The sequence below is a fragment of the Lagopus muta genome, chromosome Z (assembly GCF_023343835.1).
Source record: "Lagopus muta isolate bLagMut1 chromosome Z, bLagMut1 primary, whole genome shotgun sequence".
NCBI classification, from domain to species: domain Eukaryota; kingdom Metazoa; phylum Chordata; class Aves; order Galliformes; family Phasianidae; genus Lagopus; species Lagopus muta.
Genome location: NC_064472.1, coordinates 16,832,179 through 16,852,512, shown reverse-complemented (window position 1 = coordinate 16,852,512; position 20,334 = coordinate 16,832,179). Strand labels below are relative to the sequence as shown.

General features: G+C 39.1%; 1 protein-coding gene across 1 annotated transcript in view; it reads right to left on the bottom strand.

Annotated features, from left to right (window-relative positions):
• ITGA2 (integrin subunit alpha 2) overlaps positions 1-20,334 on the bottom strand; it is a 68,510-nt gene that overhangs the window by 18,906 nt on the left and 29,270 nt on the right. The window contains exons 5-17 of the mRNA XM_048931308.1: positions 17,707-17,821; positions 17,184-17,311; positions 15,805-15,953; positions 13,061-13,211; positions 12,492-12,657; positions 11,435-11,508; positions 10,367-10,505; positions 8,241-8,386; positions 7,406-7,549; positions 5,162-5,365; positions 4,115-4,251; positions 2,058-2,197; positions 817-968 (exon numbers count right to left, since the gene is read on the bottom strand). Of these exons, the coding sequence (XP_048787265.1) occupies positions 817-968; positions 2,058-2,197; positions 4,115-4,251; positions 5,162-5,365; positions 7,406-7,549; positions 8,241-8,386; positions 10,367-10,505; positions 11,435-11,508; positions 12,492-12,657; positions 13,061-13,211; positions 15,805-15,953; positions 17,184-17,311; positions 17,707-17,821 (1,845 nt within the window). The remainder of the gene's footprint in view (positions 1-816; positions 969-2,057; positions 2,198-4,114; positions 4,252-5,161; positions 5,366-7,405; positions 7,550-8,240; positions 8,387-10,366; positions 10,506-11,434; positions 11,509-12,491; positions 12,658-13,060; positions 13,212-15,804; positions 15,954-17,183; positions 17,312-17,706; positions 17,822-20,334) is intronic.

The following is a 20,334-nucleotide window of genomic DNA, read 5'->3' as shown; positions in this document are numbered from 1 at the left end:
TTCCTATTTACTATTCAGCTCTAAGCCTGCTGGTTTTAAGTATTGCAAAGCAAAGCAGACTCAAAATTCTCAGACTTTCTAATACCTGACCTGTCACAACACAGGGGGCTTACTGCAGGTGTTAGGGCTGTGTTTGGCCTTGATTCTAGAGAAAGATGGACACTTTATCCCAAATACAACTTGTGTGTACTTAGGGTTAGCATGCATGAGGTAGAGAAGTCCACATCAAGTGTTCATTTGAAATAAGACATTTGTATGTATTGCTACTGGTCATGCATCTAAAATTGATTGAAACTAAAGGGAAACTGACATTTATTGAAACTATGGACTGTTTTTTTCCTAAACTAAAATACATAGTTAAGAATGGCCTCTTCTGCCTTAAAAAGCTGTGATAAATAAGACAGTTGTCATTGTTTTCTTTGGAACTGGCATTTCACTCTGTGTTTTTCGATATTGCAGAATTTAAGAAACTTAAATCCTACATGAGGCCATGTACACAAGCTGGAACGTAGGAAATTCAATGCAAACATGAGGAAAAAATTCTTCACTGTGAAGGTGACAGAACACTGGGACAAGCTGCCCAATGAGGTTGTGGAGTCTCTTTCCCTGGAGGTATCTGAAACCCACCTGAAAACTTTCCTACATGAATGCAACCTACTATAGGGAAACTGCTTTGGTAGGGAGATTGGATAGATGATCTTGAGAGGCCTTTCCAGCCCCTACAGTTCTGTGATGGAAATCATCTTACAGACATAAAATTCATCAACATCTTCTTCTGATCATTTTTGTCACAAGGCCCCTTACAATTGCACTTACCTGTACATTGAAGATGTCCTGAACACAATTCACGGAATGAGTCACCACAACATCCCTCTGCATGTGCCTTTCATTATTTTCTTTGAAAAGTCCTCTAGAAGTCACTCGGGAGGCCTGGAGATCTGCATCCAATGTTGCATTGCACTTTATAGCTACAAGAAAAATAACAGTACTTTTCTTTTTTTTTTTGCTGAGCCATACTGCCTGTGATCTCATTGCTATGCTCAACACTGCAGAATGACCAGACTTTCTAAACCACAATAAATATTTTACTTTTTTCATAGTAATCACAGAACATTCTCAAAATGATAAAATTTTCTCTTGTGTTTTCCAAAGCAGTCAAACAGTTTTAAATCCTGAAGTAAGTTCTCATCCATAGAGAGCACATTAAATGGCAATCAATTCAGTCTCCACTTCAGATGGCTGAGCCTGCATCTCAGGCAGAAAGCCAGTTAGCAGGGCCAGGATTATAGCAGATAAAGAGGCACTGCAATCGTATCCCGAATTCTGAGACGACTATAAAAAATCTGCATCTTTTCTTCGATCACATCATAATTTCTGTCTTCTTCTATTCCTAGGATGACTAATACACCTAGAAAGTTCACTTTAATTTTATAGCTAACAATCACAAGTTCCAAAAGGCACTGGGTGTAGGACTGAAGCAGTCCAACTGGTGTTGGACTAAATGGCTTCATGAGAGATGAGTGCTGGTCTCAGAAATATTCTGAGCTCTCCTGTTCTCTGAACAGAAAAGGTTCTCTCCATGGACTTCTGTACTGATCTTATGGAAATTATTTTTGTGCTGAAGAAAGAAGAGTCTGAAGTCTGCCATTGAAACAGCAGCTCACAAAGACTGTACCCAAACAAGCATCTTCCAGAGATACCCATTCACCCTTACTGAAGTGTGTTGCCATATGTGAGTGACATCAGCTGAAGGAAAAAAAACAGAACTGGTGAGCAAAGGCTAAAAACATAAAGTAAAATGAAAAGCTTCTCAGTATCAACATTTTCTGGGTTTTGTCATACCGATTTTCTTTATATTGTTATTTCCTCACTTTTACAAGATTATGGAGCCAGTGATGACCATAGATTTTAAAAACACTTCCTTAAGCACTTAAATTTGATAGTGATTTCACCTTTCTTGACATCTAATGCATTATTTCTTTAAAATTTCCACTATACATTTGAATAATGGATTTCCGAAGAAATTAATATAAAACAAGCCATTGAAATACTCTTACCCACTTGATTATCTCTCTTAGCAGGTCTAAATGTAGCCTGAAAACATATTTTGACAGTTATTTCAGTGTTCTTGTTCAGGAGACTGATTTTCTCAGGTATAAACGAGGCAATTATGGACACATTTGCAATGCTCTGCGACCTGTAAAACATTTTTAAAGGGTTACATGTGATTTTCAACAGCACTGGGTAACTTAGACACCATTCTCTGCTACTGTTTGTAAATGTAACATAGATCTTTTGGGTTCTCAACGGAAACAGTATTTATGGCACTGGAAAAATTACTTTTATTTGCATATAACCGAGTCTATTAATACAGCAGCTCTGAGAAATTAAACAAAAAAAGCTTTGAGATAATTAAACAAATAATGTATCATATCAAATTAATGGCTAATCAATGTCTTTTCCTAATGACCTAATCAGTCCCTTACGATAACAGAGAATGAAGCCCTTGCCCTGTTTTCCTAACATGAAACCTTCTTCTGCTCCTTTGGGGAAGTCATTGAGTTCCACTGGGAAGGTAAAAAAGGGTAATTCTTCTTTTTAATTATGCCTTTGTTTTTTTCAGAAAACATCTTCCATGTAATTAGAACATTTTCAAAGTAACCCTTGTAAAAACAAACACTTCAATCAAAAATGAAATGCATTAATCAGGCCAAATTCCAGAGTGAAAGAAAAATGAGCATCTTCATTAATCACATAGAAATAAATGCCGGTACTCCAAGGAGCATAATTTTCTTTAACACAATCTCCATCAGCACCAGCAGGAGTTCTCTTGTAGGTCAAGGATCCAAACTGACCATTCATTTTGTAAACTCTTGCTTTATTATGAAATAAATAGCAATTCAGCGATGTTTTTCTTGTTACAATGGGGGCCCTCAGGCAAGAGGAAGGGTGACAGATTGGACAGCAAGCTACAGTTTAACTTTCCTCCCCACAGAAGCAGTGGAAAATACACAGTATTTGTGGAGGCACAAGGTTTGGGTTCTTGAAGCCCTTCTTCTTTATTTTGTACAAGTACTCAGATTGTGTCAGTAAAGGCTACGTGCTAGAAAATATGGGTTTCTGGTCAGAAGTAGATGCCAACTCAATGGCACTGCTTTCAGTCCATACCCAGCAGAATCACTCTTCCTTCATATAAGCCTATCAGCTTACAATGGCTCTGCAGGTTCTGTAGGAAGAAGCTTTGTCTCTCTCAGTACTGGAATTACCTTGTAGCTGTTGAAGAGTGCTGTTACCGAAGTTGCTTGTCGCGTCCCACTCCCCTCTGCTACCATTTCCTTCCAGACCATATGCCCACATGGGAGTGTTTCTTCCCCCTACCCTCTCTGAACCCCTCTCACAGACCTTACTATCCAACTTCCCCCTCTGCATCTTCACTCCGCTCTCAGACTGGCTTGGCTTTTGGTAGTTTGATTGTTAAGTACTCAGTAGAATCATAGAGTCATAGAATAAGCTGGGTTGAAAAGGATCACAAAGATCATCTAGTTTCAATCCCCCTGCTATGTGCAGCCAATAACCAGACCAGGCTGCCCAGAGCCACATCCAGCCTGGCATCCACAACCTCCTTGGGCAACCTGTTCCAGTGCTTCACCACCCTCTTTGTGAAAAACTTTCTCCTACTAACCTAAGCCTCCCATGTCTCAGTTTAAACCATTCCCCCTTGTGCTATCACTATCCACCCTCGTAAACAGCCATTCCCCTCCTGTTATACACTCTCTTCAAGTACCTGAAGGCCACAATGAGATCTCCCTAGAACCTTCTCTTCTCCAAGCTAAACAATCCCAGTTCCCTCAACCTTTCTTTCATAGGAGAGGTGCTCCAACCCTCTGATCATCTTAGTAGCTATCTTCCGGACCTGCTCCAAGAGCTCCACGTCTTTGTACTGGGGGCCCCAGAAGTGTACTCTGAAGCTGTGTATTAGTGATGAAGAAAGTGTGCTAGCTCTCTGAACACATGGAATAAAAAAGCTTTATGATTTGTTTTGCTGCTTAATTAACTAAATGCTCAACTTTCATCTGATTTATTAAGTACTGCTTTTCTAAAAGAGTTTACTGACCAAAGCAGAACCACGTTTCCATCTGCACCAACTGATACATCAGTAATGTCATTGTCATCTAAGTCTCCACGGCCATCTACTGATCTTCCAAAGAATTTGAGCCGTTTTCCAAAAGCAGAATCCGATCCTAAAATTTTCTGGGAAAGAAAGTTTGGTTACTAAGTTGCCACAGCAGTGCTGTAAGCCTGTAGATATCAGCCCAAACAATGGATTTTTGCAGATTCTCTCTGTATACGTAACATATTGTTTAAACAAAAAAACTTGTGTGAATGTTTTCTCAAATGCTGTTAAGCTCTTTTTCCTCCCCTGTTGGAGGAGACAATGGACTAGAATTTTCTGTCATGGTAGTAAATCAACTAGCTGACTGCTTTATGCCAGCCAGCACTTACTGGAAACTTTTTCCATCTTACATTGAGCAACTCAAAGAATAGGAAGCTAAACAGGACTTCTAACAAATAATTTCTGCAACTAGAAGATCTGCATGGAAAGTGACATTAAAATTATTACTACTATATATTTTGCATTATATGTATTATAATATATATAAAATATAAAATATATAATGTATAATATATAATATATAATATATACACATACACATTATATATATATTTGAATATTGCATACCTAATATACAAATTTCTCTGAATTACTTTTCCTCAAATACATATTTTCAATTTCTTTATTTCAAATTTACAGTGTAAGGACTTATCTAATCTTCAATGCTGCACAACAGCTTTAGAAACTTGAATTGCAGGTGTCAAAAAAGATAAAGGAAATGAGTTGACTTCATATGCATGCATCAAAATTATGAGAGGCTCAAACAAAGCATACTGCAAACAGTTTTCCTCTGTACACTTCAGCTGTAAGTACCACAACAGTATCACTCAGGATATGCTGACAGTTGAAGTAAGGAGGGGGATAAAACTTGAAATAAACCGTGAAAATAACATAAGAGGATGAAACCACGGGCAATAAAAGGATAGAAAATCCTTCAGTTTTCCTCCAGCACACCTGAGTACAACATTGTACAGCATAGTTATTTACCTGAGAATATTTGGTACGTATAGTCTTTTGAAACCCATTGTAAATATAAATTGCTCCAGAGTTTTGATTTTCCAGTGGTGCACCTATTACAACATCATTAAAGCCATCCAAGTCAATGTCTGTAAGTGCTGCAATTGCTGATCCAAAGCGAGCATTTTCTGAACCTTGTGGGCCTTCCAAAAGCTCTTGTTGATCCAAAATTCCCTTTATAAAAGGAAAAAGAAGAAAAAGCCAAAACATAATTATCATGACACCAGATTAGACATAGCAGCATTATCTATGTGCATTGTTTTTTGCTTTTTTTTTTTTCCCCCAGTACATTCCCCTTGGACTGCTCAACCCTGAATTCCTTCCCCATTGTATTGCCCATTCAGTTTGCATTATGTCTCAGAGTCTTGGCAAGCATTACACAGCAAAATTAAAGCATGCTATCCAGAGTACTAACAGCAAATATAACCATATGTATAAAGCTTAAGTGCTCTCACTGTCCTCATCTGACTGTTCTGAAAGTTTCACAATACATTGAAAAATACAGTTTCCAGTTTTGGATTACCAGTTTTTATGCAGAGGGAATGGAAATTATGTAACTGGACATAATTCTTTGAAATAGAAATGGAATTTCCTAACTATACTAATGCAAAAAACATGTGTCCAAATGGTAAACTCCTGACCTCTCCAGTGCCAATGAAGAAAGGAAGGCTGGAGATCTTTAGAGTTAAGTAATCACATTTATATTACCTTAAATCCAGCTCTTTGGCAAGTATCATTCTCATCTCCAACCTAAGTTATCACACTGTGCTCAAAATTTTATAAATACCAGCCAAGTTATTTGTTCAAAATGACTAGAAATGTGTAATTTACGCAACATAAACACAGTTTCGCAAATTCAGGTTTCGTTTTTTGTTTTTAAACCACTCTCTCACCATATTTATCTTTTAAGTAATTTTAAGTCCAATATTTGTCAAAGATTAAAATTTGTAAGGACAGCCTTTCAATGTACTCATTTTCTGAAACATGAAAAAAACCACCATCCTTGTATATTTTTTTGTCTCATTTCACAGTCACATTGACCAATCCAGCTGCCAACAGTACTTCATCGACCTTAAAATTGCCCCAGAGTACAGCTTCATCTTGCTTCAGGATAATTGGACCCTGAGCACTTCTAAAGAGGATGGCACTTCATTTCTGTTTGTCTGATTGTAATTTACCTAGTAAAATGCCATGTTTGCTAACAGCTGCCATTAATAGGAAAAATTTACTTTGTGTATTAAGACATCCATGACTGTTTGTGAGACTGTTCAGAACTACCAGATTTTTCAGGATGCTTAATACAAACATTCTGAAAACACCTACCACAGATCTGAACAAAAAACATCACATAAATAGCACAGCTATGCTGACAAAGGAGACAAGTATTAGCAACCACCCGCTGTAAGGTCCATGAAACAACGCATTGGCAGAACAGTGTTTATTAGAACTATTCTAGGAATACTGTCAGGTTCTGAACAGATTTCCTAAAATTACACAGAAAATTAATTAGCGGAAGCCACAAGCTAAACCTTATAGAGAAACAGTGAACTTGCATTGCATTCATATACTGTGTCCAGCACAGTCCCTAAAACCAGGGTCAGGGAAGAGCGAGCTGCAGCAGTCAGCCCTTAATCACTAATACTGCTTAGCTATTAGCTTGCCTCGTGGCTCTCTTTCAGACTGCTCCAGCTGGCTTATTACCACATTATGTCCATGAGTGGTTCTGGGGAGAGTTTGCACCTGCTTCTGAAAAGCAGGACAGGAAAGACTGTGCTGGGAAGGGTTCCATCTGCATCCTCTGACCAGACAGCCTTTGCATCACTTACCCCTGCCCTTACACTACACCTCAGGCAAAGCACATGTTCTGTGTGTCTTAATAAAAACACTGCTCTCAGCATTTCAAATGCTCAGAGAAAGATAAACAAAATAAAGGCCCAGAAAAAGTCTGGAGCCAACGGATTTTTTGCATAGCTGTGTCCAGCCTCTGCAAGAGGGTAGTGCTAAGCAATGCTACCCTCGGGCCACAGATCACTCCTTAGATCGTTCTCTGATTTAACAGAACAGATGTTGTCACCAAGTTCTGACTGGACTGCCCTGATAAAACTATAATCCAGGGAAAAACAGTGAATCCCAGCTGAAAGTGAAAATGCCAGAACTCATTATGGAAGGATATGCAAGAAGCCAATTCCAGGTTTGCTACATGTCCATTCTTACCTTTGTGATGGAAAACATATATACTCTCCCTTCCTCTTTCTTCAGGTCATTCATAAACATTGGTGCACCTACAAGCAACACGTCTGTCACAGAGTCCTTGTCAACATCCACTGAACATACCACGCTGCCAAAATAGGAGCCAATCTGAAAACCAGTAAAAAACTCAGTTTTTATGTGGATTTTGCAAAGCATAATGCTTTAACATCTGAACCAGAAAACTCTTAAACCTGAAAAAGGCATAGTAGTAATGAAACTGCCCATTGGCATGAAACTATTATATAGCATACTCCAGTATTTTATGAATCACAACCGTACTATTTGTTCACTGCTTCTGCCTAGTAGTTGCTACCATGGCCTTACTACTAAACAACAAGAACGAAAACAGAGAACAAACAATGGAAGCTATGCTTTTTATATTAAACTGCACACATTATACTCCGCTATCTTTGTCTTACAAAGTAGAACAAAACAAACTGAAGCCATCTAAGCTTTCCATTCTTTCCAAAATTGAGTAAAAGAAAAAACTTCCAAATTTTTCCCTTGATGTCATCTACTTCACAGCTTCTCAGGCAGAGTGGAGCTCACCAAATCTCTCCCAGTTAGATGCGCTGACAAAATTATACATTATGTGGCTTTGTGTATTATCTTGTACCACTAGTAGAATGACATCATAAAATATGCTTCAGTTAACCTCACGAAGTCTAGTGGTAGAGAAAAATGCAAGTAGGATGCTAAGTGCACTGGCGAAAGGAATTTTTCAAGTACTGCAATCTACTCCTCTATCAATAAGAATAGATACCTTCAAAATCTGCAGTCATAAACAAAATATACTTGCCTGTTCACCTCTCTGGGACTGCACAATTGAGATATTACCTTGGCTGTCAACATCATAAACCACAACCCTGCCAGTGTAGTTGGACCTTGGTGCACCAGCAACAAAATAGATGGAACTCTGAGTTGAGAGAACAGCAACTGAATATCCTGGGGGAAGAAGACAGCATATAACATGTGAGAGTCTGTTTGAGAGTCAGGTTGTCAGCTGGTTATCCATAAAGGCACAGACGACTCAGTCTGGTGCATTAGTGGCAAAGGATGGTGCCTACAGATGGGAACTGAAGTTGTCTCATATGCATCAAACCTCTTCTGGAATGAACAGAGGCACAGAGATCAAATCGAAGAATGTTTGCAGACCAGCATAGACAATAGCCTAGCCTAAACATAGACCATTAAAATGTCAGTTTTATGAAGGAGATAGGAAAAATTGCACAAAGAGTATCCTGGGAATGAAGAAATAAAGAGAAACTTGAGATAAACATATGAGCCAGTGCTCCAATCAGGGAGAAATACCTAGCTTTGGCAAAGCCCTCATTGCATTTTGTCACAACTCACAAAACCACAGCCCAGTACTTTGGCTGAACACAACAGACCATAATAGCTTGTCAGCTGAAGGGCTTAGTTGGTTGAATGTCTTTCAACATTTTAATCCTCATTCACATTATTCTAACATTTATTTGCTTTCAGGAAACATCTTTTAGTGCCCGCAGATATCTTACAATGTATTAGCACTGTAAGGATAGTTTTACTACACATTTTACATTTCTGTGATTTAACTACACCAGATTTATTTTAACACAAGAAAACAAAATCACTCTTTCTAAAGTCTGTAACTAAACTGAGTAACAAAATCCCAGTGATTGGGCAGAGCATGCAGGTCTTCAGCAAGCTGTTGTACAAAGCAAGAAGCACAGACCAAAGGGATTATGCCTTGGTCATTACATTTATCGGTCTTATACAGGTTTGTGTGCAGTTAATTTGTGACTGTTTTTCCAGGAAGAGAATGTCACTGGAAGCTTAAATTTCAAAACAAGATTTTATTCCACAGCTTAAGGCCACAAGTTCCTAATTCAAACAGCACCCAGCCACTTGAAATGAGAAGGTGTAGTGCAAAATGTAGGCCAAGCTAGCAAGCTGTGATGAGCTAGCAAACCCTTTAGCGTGGGCTCCTCACTGGCACTGGGGAGATTCACTGGGGAACAGAAAGAGGGAAAGGAAGGAAATGAGAGTACAGCATCAGTACCAAAGGAGGAGTAAGAAAAGATAGTAACATTGTTTGCTCCAAAAAAAGTAAGCATGATGCTCTAGATAACGTCTAGTGGAGAAGTGCTGCACAGAAATGACCTGACCTTTCAAGAATTATTCTAACAGAGAGAAAAGTAAAAAATCTGAATCTATCAGACATACAATAAAGCTACTGCTTTTTAAACTATGTTTAATAATTTCATTGTGTCAGATACAAGTACTGCTAACTCATAGGGAAAAGTGTAAATATCAGTGGGAAAAATAGCACCTCTTTAATAACTTCACACATTAGAAAGCCATAGTTGATAAACACAGTGCTATTATTCAGGAACAAATTGCTAGCATGCATATTGTAGCTTTGCAGAAAACATTTCAATGAACTGAGAAGACAAACTGCCTGGCTTCACTGGGCCACAAAAGCATGTGTCAGAACATGAATGGGAGTTATAAATAAGATCTCTGCTAAACTGTTGTGTTATGCCTAAAACTATAAAATTGACTGGAAAAGGCCAAGAAATGAAAAAGCACAGATGAAACTACAACAAGTCAATCAACTGCCATGTGCAACTGAGAAAGTACATATAAATATTAAAAGAGAAGTTATCCACTACTACAAACTGGCCTTTTCTCAAATCTCATGATTTTTTTGGATTTGTGACAGAACGTTTCGGTTTTTTTTTTCTTCCAGCTTAGCATTTTTGATAGGAATAGAATTTTAAAAACACAATAAAAGACTTCATTCAATGTTCCAGTAAATAAAATATTTTTGCATACAAATTTCTTTTCTTTGCAGATCACTTCTTAATGGGAATGAGAGATAAATTTTCCAACTTATTCACCAGAAGCTTGATGCATTTCCAGATTTGCATTTTAGTCCTTTACCTAGATATGAACTATGATTTCGGTCCTGCAGAATTTTCTCAAACACATTGCTTGGAAAAGTAGTAACTCTGTTTGAAGACTCCTGAACTACTGTTCCACTCCAGTCATAAGCCCCAACAGCACCCAGCAGCAGGACGTCCTTTAAAAAGTAAAAATCAACACTTCAGAGCTGCTTATTTCAGAAAAAGTGTGAACAACAACAACAACAAAAAACAACACCAAAAAGCTGAAGTTACCATATGTAATTATATAAAACATCACTGTGTTTTGAGGTAATGATGTGCATTCTAATGACTACAAGCAGTCGATGTGAGTTGTTTAGTTTTCACTTGCATGCTGGACCTTACTACCCTATTAAAAAGGATTTCCACCCTTCTATTGCAAGAGGATGAGTGACAGCTTTAGTTCCTGAGCACTGCAACCCAACTTTCCTACGCCTGGCTTCTCTAGAGCTGGTCTTGCTAAGCATACACTTTTACAAACTCATGATCCTTGGGAGAGTGTCAAACTGATTTAATCAAGATAATCTTAAAATTGATTAGCATGAAGAATTGATCTGATTTATTATAGTAATTTCTAAATGAAATGTTATTTAAGCAACTATTATTGATTTTATAAATATTGGAGAAGTTGTTTTCTGACTATTTATATAGAGGTCAGAGCCCAGAAATACACTATCATTACAGTATTGTTTCAATTCTTCTGAGTTATTCAGCTGCAGAATGTCAACTTCAGTGACTGAATTTCTCATGATAGGTGAACTCAAAATTGATGAAAACATTAGATTAACTTTCTCAAAATCATTACAGTGAAGTGGTACGAATACATGTAGCTGTCACTTAGCTTCACTTATGAACAAATATTTTGTCTTTTTGAGAGAACGTACCACATGTTAGAAGTCAATTTTGTGTTTTTCTGGTAAAAAAAAAAACAGGATAATTTGACATTCTCCTGGTTATAACAATCTTTAAAAAATTATCAATTTAAAATCTTACACTGTCGTGTTTCAATGCAGTATGTCTATCAAATAAAATCTACTTATACCATTGAATAATTAAATTCATATACCTTTTTTTGTGAGAAATATGCGCTGAAGCCCACCTGAGACATTTCCATTTGGAATGTATCACCTTGATCTGTACCTGGTAAAATAAATGTTCACATACAGTTAACCCAACAGAAGCACAGAGAGAGATCCAATCCTGCTGCTTACAAGTATAACTTTATAGAGTCCCTATGTAATTCCATCTTTTCTCCAATTCACCATTTCTGTTAAAACATTTGCAAACAAATGAAATCAGATAAAATGTTAAAATATTTTCACAGTGTTGCATGGAGCCATGTTACAAGACTTCTCCAAAAGAGGCAGATGATAAGGATGGCCTGGGTCAGCCTGCATGATACTGGCACCATAGCTAATCAGCTTTTATGTTCTATAGGACAAGTAACAAGAATTCAAAAGAAATACTCAGCAAAACTCTAGAAAGTGAAGCTCAACTGATTCACTTGAATATAGTAACACTAAAGCCACAAAAAGCTCTGTAGCACGAGCTGAGGTCAAGTCACAGGTCTCCTGAGGAAGACGCAAATTTGACTTTAAAAAGCTGGGTGTCAGGAGAATGAAGTGTCTCTGATCCACAGCTGGTATACCCTCAGCCAAAACACACATGGATGATGCCAGGAACGGAGACCACCAGAAACCACATGGATTGCATTACCGTAGCTTTTCAGCTTTGTAAAAGGTAACTCAATCTTCTGACTTGCTTTTTATCTTTATTTTTGCTTAACATTAACAAACACAAGCAGAAAGATCCCTTCACTGTCCAGTGATGGCAGCTCTAAAAAGATTTGGATGCACATGGACAAACCCTTGGCTGATGCCTGAAACTGAGGACTCAAGTGAAATTTTCAGAAACTGAGGAACAATTCCCACTAATTTGCAGAAAAGTGAAGCTCAGGGTTATAAGGGCTTTAGTAGCTAGTACAAACCATAGCCCTCCTGGGGGGCCTCAAACATGAAGCAGTTCCAGCTGCTCCTTCTGACATCAAGGTGAAGACAAACAAAATTCTCACTCCCGAGCTGGGAGAATCTTGTCTAATATTTCAGAGACATTGAGTATTTTACCTTCTATGCTAAAAATACGCTCTCCAAGTGTTCCTGCTTCTTCCAGTAGTGCAGCCTCAGATGACACATTAAAGAAATACTTGTCTGTTGGATGACTAGCAATTCCTTTGATTTCTTTAATTAAGTTTTTAGTATCAAGTTCATTCCTGATTAAGTATCCCAAAACCTTGGGGGAAGAGGGGGAGAAACAACATAGAAAAGCAGGGGATATCATGTTGTTACTTCATTTCCTTGTGTATCACTTGAGTAAGCATTCCAAATATGACAACAAAAATAAAACTAATTTCATTTATATTAAGGAACTGCTAATGTTATTATACCTTTACAATGGACCACTCAGACAGAAAAAATACATAAACCAAAGCAAAGAAGAAATCCATTGATCAAATTAAAACATTTCTGCTTTTTTTGCCAATTAAAGAGGTCCTATATTTCACTAACTCATGAAGATACATTTAACCAAATTTAAGTTACTATATTATTATATTATATAATTATTACATATAGAAGATAACACACAATAATATGATCTTTCCGAATCTGCCATACTATAAGTAATTATTACTTACAGCAATGCCAAATCTTGTTATATTGTCTTCATTGCATCTACCTATCACAGTTTTCAAGTTGGAGCCGTCATGCGATTCACCGTCTGTCACAACAACCATTACTTTGGTGGCTGTAGGCCGTCCCCCTGACTCAGCTGAGAAGGCATGCTGTCTGTTATAAAACAGTGGGTTTACCAGATTGAAATTCACAACAGATGGAATTATATGTATATATACCAATGAACACGTCTATCACTGACAAAGAAAAAGGAGAATCTATATTTTGTAATACCAGAATAGCTAGGAACTGCCTAAACTAATTTCAAATAAAAAGGGATAAATATTAACAGTATGCAAATTTGGACTCCACTGAAGGTTGATTCTTTCCTTAAGTAAGATTTTCAAGATCATTTAGACTTCCAGACGCTTATGCCTACAGCCCTGTCTAGATCCAATCACAAAATAGCACCTGCCTATTGAGAAACGCACCTGGATTCTATGTGTGTCCAAAATTCACAGTATATCATTTAAATATTTTTCAATTTTTTTCATGCTACTAGTGATGCAGTGACAAACTGACAGCAGAAAAGGGACTTCTTTTCCCTGTATTTAACAAACATGACCTGAAAACTCGTATGTTACCACTTCCATTAAATTTCTGGAATTTTTTTACTACTTTCAACTATTTTATATCTCTCCCAAAACGTTTTCAGTGGTGCTTGATGTGAGATGTATCTATTGGGCACCAGAAATACTTAGAATCATAGAATCATAGAATCGTTTGGGTTGGAGGGACCTTTAAGACCATCTAGTTCCAACCCTCTGCTATAGACACCTCCCTCTAGACCAGGTTGCTCAAAGCCCCATCCAGCCTGGACTTGAATGCTTCCAGGGTGAAGGCATCCACAGCCTCTTGGTGTCATCTGCCCTCAGCATGATGCCATTTGCAAATTACAGAATCACAGAATGGCCAGGGTTGGAAGGGACCTCAAGGATCATGAATCTCCAACTCCCCTGCCACATGCAGGGCCACCAACCTAAATCTTCCCTCCCTCAACTTAAAACCATTTCCCCTTATCCTACAGTTATCAACCCTTTCAAAGAGTTGATTCCCCTCCTGTTTGTAGGCTCCCTTTAGGAACTGAAAGGCTGCAATGAGGTCACCCCACAGCCTTCTTTTCTCCAGGCTGAACAAACCCAGCTCCCTCAGCCTGTCTTCACAGGGGAGGTGCTCCAGTCCCCTGATCATCCTAGTGGCTCTCCTCTGGACCCTCTGCAATGGCTCCCTTTCTTTCTTGTACTGGGGGCTCCACACTTGGACACAGTACTGCAGATGGGGCCTCACAAGAGCAGAGTAGAGGGGGACAATCACCTCCCTGTCCCCGCTGGTCACCCCTCTTCTGATGGAGCCCAGGATACCATTTGCCTTCTGAGCTGCAAGGGCACAGTGCCGGCTCATGTTAAGTTTTTTATCTATCAAGATCCCCAGGTCCTTCTCTGCAGGGCTGCTCTCAAGGACTGCTCCTTCCAGTCTGTACAGATGCCTGGAATTCCTACGGCCCAAGTGCAAAACTCTGCACTTTGCTGTGTTGAACCTCATCAGGTTCACCCAGGCCCACCTTTCAAGCCTGTTGAGGTCCCTCTGAATGGCATCCCTTCCTTCCACCGTGTCAACCGCACCACTCAGCTTGGTGTCATCACAAACTTGCTGAAGGTGCACTCGATTCCTACATCAATGTCATTGATGAAGATGTTAAAGAGCACCGGTCCCAAGACAGACCCCTGGGGGACGCCGCTCGTTACCAGCCTCTACCTGGACATGGAGCCATTGATGACCACCTTTTGTCTGTGGCCTTTCAACCAATTTCTTATCCATCAAGTGGTCCACCCATCAAATCCACATCCCTCCAATTTGGAGATAAGGATGTGGAGGAGGACCATGTCAAAGGCCTTGCTCAAGTTCAAGTAAATGACATTGGTCACCTTTCCCTTGTCCACTGATGCAGTCACTCCATTATGGAAGGCCACCAGATTGGTCAAGCATGACCTTCCCCTGTGGAAGCAATGCTGGCTGTCTTGGATCACATACTCGTTCCTCATGTGATCAAGCATGTCATCCAGGATGATCTGTTCCATGATCTTCTCAGGCACAGAGGTGAGACTCACCGGCCTGTAGTTCCCAGGGTCCTTGCTGCTCCCTTTCTTGTAAATGTGAGTGACGTGACCCTTCCTCCAGTCATCTGGGACATCACCTGACAGCCACGACTTTTCAAACATGATGGAGAGCGGATAGCAACCACCTCAGCCAGCTCAAAACCCTGGGATGCACACCATCTGGCCCCGTAGACTTGTACACATTCAGTCTCATGAGGTGGTCTCGGACCTGCTCTGTCCTCAGAGTGGGGGGGAATTTACCACCCCAGTCCCCACCTAGAGGTTTAGGGATGCAGGGCTCAGGAACGTGAGAAGTACTGGAATCCTGACTGCCAGTGAAGACCAAGGCAAAGAATTCATTCAGTACCTGAGGTTAATGTTAAGGACTTGATTTCAGCAAGCTGAATTTATGTATCGTTGCCCTGCACTGCAGTTGATGCTACATATGTACCCAATGTACAGTTATTTGCATGTACCTATTTACAAATACACCTCCTTGGAGACTCTAAGGATGTGTGCTCTCAGAAGGAACCAAATTCAGGATGTGCTCCTTGCCTTGTGAGGTAAGTTATGATAGAAATCACACCACAGTAATCATCACCACATTTTACCTTGCATAATCAATGGCTTTGAAAGTATTAGTCAGATCTCCTCCCTGTTGAAACGTTTTCTCTGTTGCATTAACAACATCATCCTTTGTTCGGTACTCATTCAACTTGAACACTACACGGGGATTATTTGCATACTGAATTAAACCCACCTATAAAATGAAAGATTTACATTAAATTACCATGTATTACAATCACTTAAATGATGTCATGATGCATAATCTATTTGTCAAGCACGAGCAGAAGATTTGCAGATGCATACCATTTTATCTCAACATATAAAACCAATTTATACTAACTAATTTGGAAAGCAAAAAAATCTAAATACTCTTGAATCTTACATCATTTATTATGGACTACAATATGTTAATGCAAAGAATTTGAAATAGTAGGCATTTAAATGTTTGGTTACTTCTTAGGAACAGCAGTAACACAGTGAGCTATGCAAAAATCAGAAAATAGCAAGAATTCTACAAGCTGACAGCACCTCATTTTGATCTTTTCTAAGGAAATCCTAAGGGTTAGTTTCTTGACAGCACTGCAAACCTTACTTACTTTCAATACAGGTGAATACTATGGAAATACGTTAAGATGTACATGTAACATGAAAGAAAAAAAGAAGGGAAGATGGTAAAGGTAAGGTTTAGAAAGGACTCATGACGCTGAGCAGGAAGCCTGACTTTTAAGCACCTCACTTCCAAAGTAGCCCAATGAAGAAGGCAGCCTTTGGGAGAGAGATTTCCAGTGCCCAGACTTTGTTCCCAGAATTGTTTATGGAAAATGGACAGCTGCAAAGACAGAAAATGTTTAAAAACAGGAAACAAAATTTTCCTTACCATCATCAGAATAAAATGAGAAAAGAATCAAAGATGAGACAACAATCAAGTGGGGAAAAACTCCTATTTTAAAGATACAGCAGTTGGAAAGTAAAAGCCACATGAAAACCTCCCACAAAAAAAAAAAAAAAAAACAAAAAAACAAAAAAACCCCAAAAACTCAACAAACACACACACACACAAATTTACTTATACCACATTTCCACGGACTACATTTTAATTATTTTTATCTATCATATTATCTTATATATCTAGAAGAGATCTGTGTCCACTGTACATACTTTAGACTTCTATTTAAGTTGGTCTGCATTTGGTATCAAATTACTAGTCACTTTTGGAATAAATAAGGTGTGAGACTAAAAAACAACCAACAAACAAAATACCCAGTACTGAAAGATAAAGGACAACTGCATTATCTATGGCCTTGGGGGAGTTACTATTGTTAAGGTAAAATAAATGTGGTTTTCTTTAAAATTGCCAGAATTTGCTAGTAAAATCCACTGCTTCCTTCCCATGATCCTTATCCCAAGGTTGCATTTTACTTACCTGGGTTTTGTTAATGCCTATATCTAAACCTTGGACAAATTTCTTCAAAAATGCCCGCACAGCATCCCAGGGATAAATGCTGTTTGACTCATCACAAACCACTACAATATCTATGACGGAAGAACACTCTAAAAAAAGAAAAAAAAAAAGTGGACATCACTCTCAATTTACTCACAAGTCTTCAATGAAATCAAGAGGAGCATATCTAGGTCTCACTTAGGCAGCACTTCAGATAAGGAAGGTTTCATCTGAATGAAGACTCAATGATATCATATGCAGATTTTGAGTTGGTAACAATTTGCACTGCTCCAGTGCAGTGCCTCTGAATTCAGAAGAGTGAATCCAGATTCTTACCAGCATTAGATCAGTATCCGTGAATCTTCCTTCATGTCATAAAGGCTTATTTTAAGTCTCCATATACATTTTTTCTAAAATCCCAAGTTAAAGTGTCCCCAACACAATATATCTTAATTTTGCTTGATCCATTTTTTTAACTGAATCTGTTTTATAAATGTTGTCTTACTTTGAATAGCAGGAGAAAAGCTTCTTAGAATCTGGAAACTTGGGCTGATTTCAGAACAGACTCCTGTTGCATAGTACTGGCTTCCACACTGCTGTGCCCACAAGGGGCCACAAGTCTTTAAAAGTAATAACAAGAATAAATTATAAAATAACAAGTACTGGTCTCACTGCATCCATATACAAAAGCACAATAAGCTGGATGAAAGGAAGATGGGATAAGATGAGCCCCCATGGGTTATCAGACTGAGTCTCTTGCTGTCACCACAACAACATCAGACAATCCCCTTCGTGTACATTCTCATAAAAAGGACTCTCTATTTGTGGCCATTCTGAAGTCTTTGCAAGCTCCTTCCTACAGAGCATTTGCATCTATAATTTCTAGTGTGACACAGTCTGCCAGGAACTTGTGCTGCTTTATTAATCTGCCTGCTCTACAAACTATCGGCACAAAACTAGAGTTCATATTTCCAAGTTGCTTTCAACCATGTGGTGGAGTTCTTCTATTAAACCAGGAGGTGGCATTATATCCACGAGCATCTTCATAGCTCCAGACAGCACGCTCTATTAGCCCACACAGTGACAGGACTGACAAGTCTTAAAATCACTGCATCTGCACATGGATTTATTAATTTGAGAAGACTTGTTCCCAAGGGAAACTAACTTTGCCAAAACATATGTGAGTTGAGTTTCTTCATGGTCTCCCCAGTTTACACAATCTGACTTAGCTGCAGGCTGCTGCTGAAAAGACATTTGGCCCTTGCCTTCCTCAAAAGTAAGCTTGCTCTGCAGAAAATGATCTCTACAAAAAGAAAATTTTTCAGCTGATTGTATGACAGTGAGAACTCTGATCTTAGAAGGATTTCTACAAAAGTAACTAGATGAAAAGACAAATACAGAGACAGTACTTTATCATCAGGATATTTGGGAGGTTCTTATTGAAAGAAAATTATATTAGGAGAAAACATACAACTTCTGTCAACAGTTCCGAAAGAAACTGTGTCCAGTTCTGGGCTTCCCGGTACAAAAAAGACAGCGATCTCCTGGAGAGTGTCCAGCAGCCACAAAGATGATAAAGGGCCTGGAGCATCTCTACTGTCAGGAACGGCTGGGAGACCTGGATCTGTTCGGCCTTGAGAAGACTCAGAGGGGTTCTAATCAATGTCCATAAATACCTAAAGTGCAGGAGGCAAAGGGACACAGCCAGACTTTTCAGTGGCATGTTGTGATAGGACAAGGGGAAATGGCCACAAACTGAAGCACAGGAAGTTCTGCACAAATGTGCATAAGAACTTCTTCACAGTGAGGACGACAGAGCACTGGAACAGGCTGTCCAGGGGGGGCTGTGGAGTCTCCTTCTCTGGAGATATTCACGACCTGCCTGGATGCCTACCTGTGCAACCTGCTGTAGGGAACCTGCTTTGCAGGGGGTTGGACTTGATGATCTCTGGAGGTCCCTTCCAACCCCTACAGTTCTGTGATTCTGTGAAATGATAGCTCCCATGCAAATACTTTCTGATTCACCTATCAATTCTGTCAAAGTCAAAAGAGTCTGGATAACAGAAAATGCACCAACTCCATGTCAATAGTGAAAGGAGAGCAATTGAAACATTACCCTTTTGACAAGAATGCTGAAGAGAAAAAGAAGTAACTAAAGGCAGAAATTAATAAAAAATGACATAAATGTCAGACAGGAATATCAGTGGCAGATGGCATCAAAATATTCTAATATATTTTATAAGATAGCAATATTTCTAGACAAAAGAAACTGATCATACCTATAGATAAGTTCAAGTGTTCTAGTGTAGTTACAGTCAGAGAAGCAAGATGCACCAGTAGTGCAGTGGAAAACTGGCAGGTAAGATAAGTAGAACTGATGAACTTGAAAAGTGGAATATCAGAAAGGGGAATAGATTTGTCCTTAAGGACTGATCCTACGAACTTTGAATGCAAACTGGGAGCTCTCTGGAGGGAAGAGACCAAGGAGCAGATGGATCACAGGCTGACTGATTACAAGGTGGCACAAAGGCAAATGTGGAATGAATGGCCTGGAGGTATGTAACAAGAAGCACTTGCAATTGAGACAGGGAAGTACTAAACACACTGTGCTGTGCCCAGGAGAGATTCATGTGGAGTACAGCATACATCCGATTTGTAGTATTCAAGACAGATATATTTTTAAAATCTCATTTCATCCAAAAACCTGTTTGACCAGCAAAGAAAAGAAGGAAAGACAATGCCGTATTAAATACTGAAGTGAGATTTTATATCCTGGGGATTGGTGGGAGCTCCTTCAAATTACTGAACAACAGTGTCCCAAGAACAAACTGCTAGGAACGAAGCCTGGAAGTTAAAAAAATAAAAATTTGTTAGCCATCAGAGGAATGAAACTCTTAAACACTATTCAGCAGGACTAAGCCTTCCTACAAAAAAATGTAACAAGCATGTGCAAATGACTGCCCGGTTGTTAGATCACTGTGGGAAGCAATCACATGACATCAAAAAGCTGAACACACAGAGCCCTCAAGCTGCAACACAGACATGCCAGGATCTGAGCAGTCTGGAAAGAGCTCTGAAGAGGAGCAGACATGGGCACAAAAGTTTGGAGCCTGGGAGAGAGGCAGCCACGGGA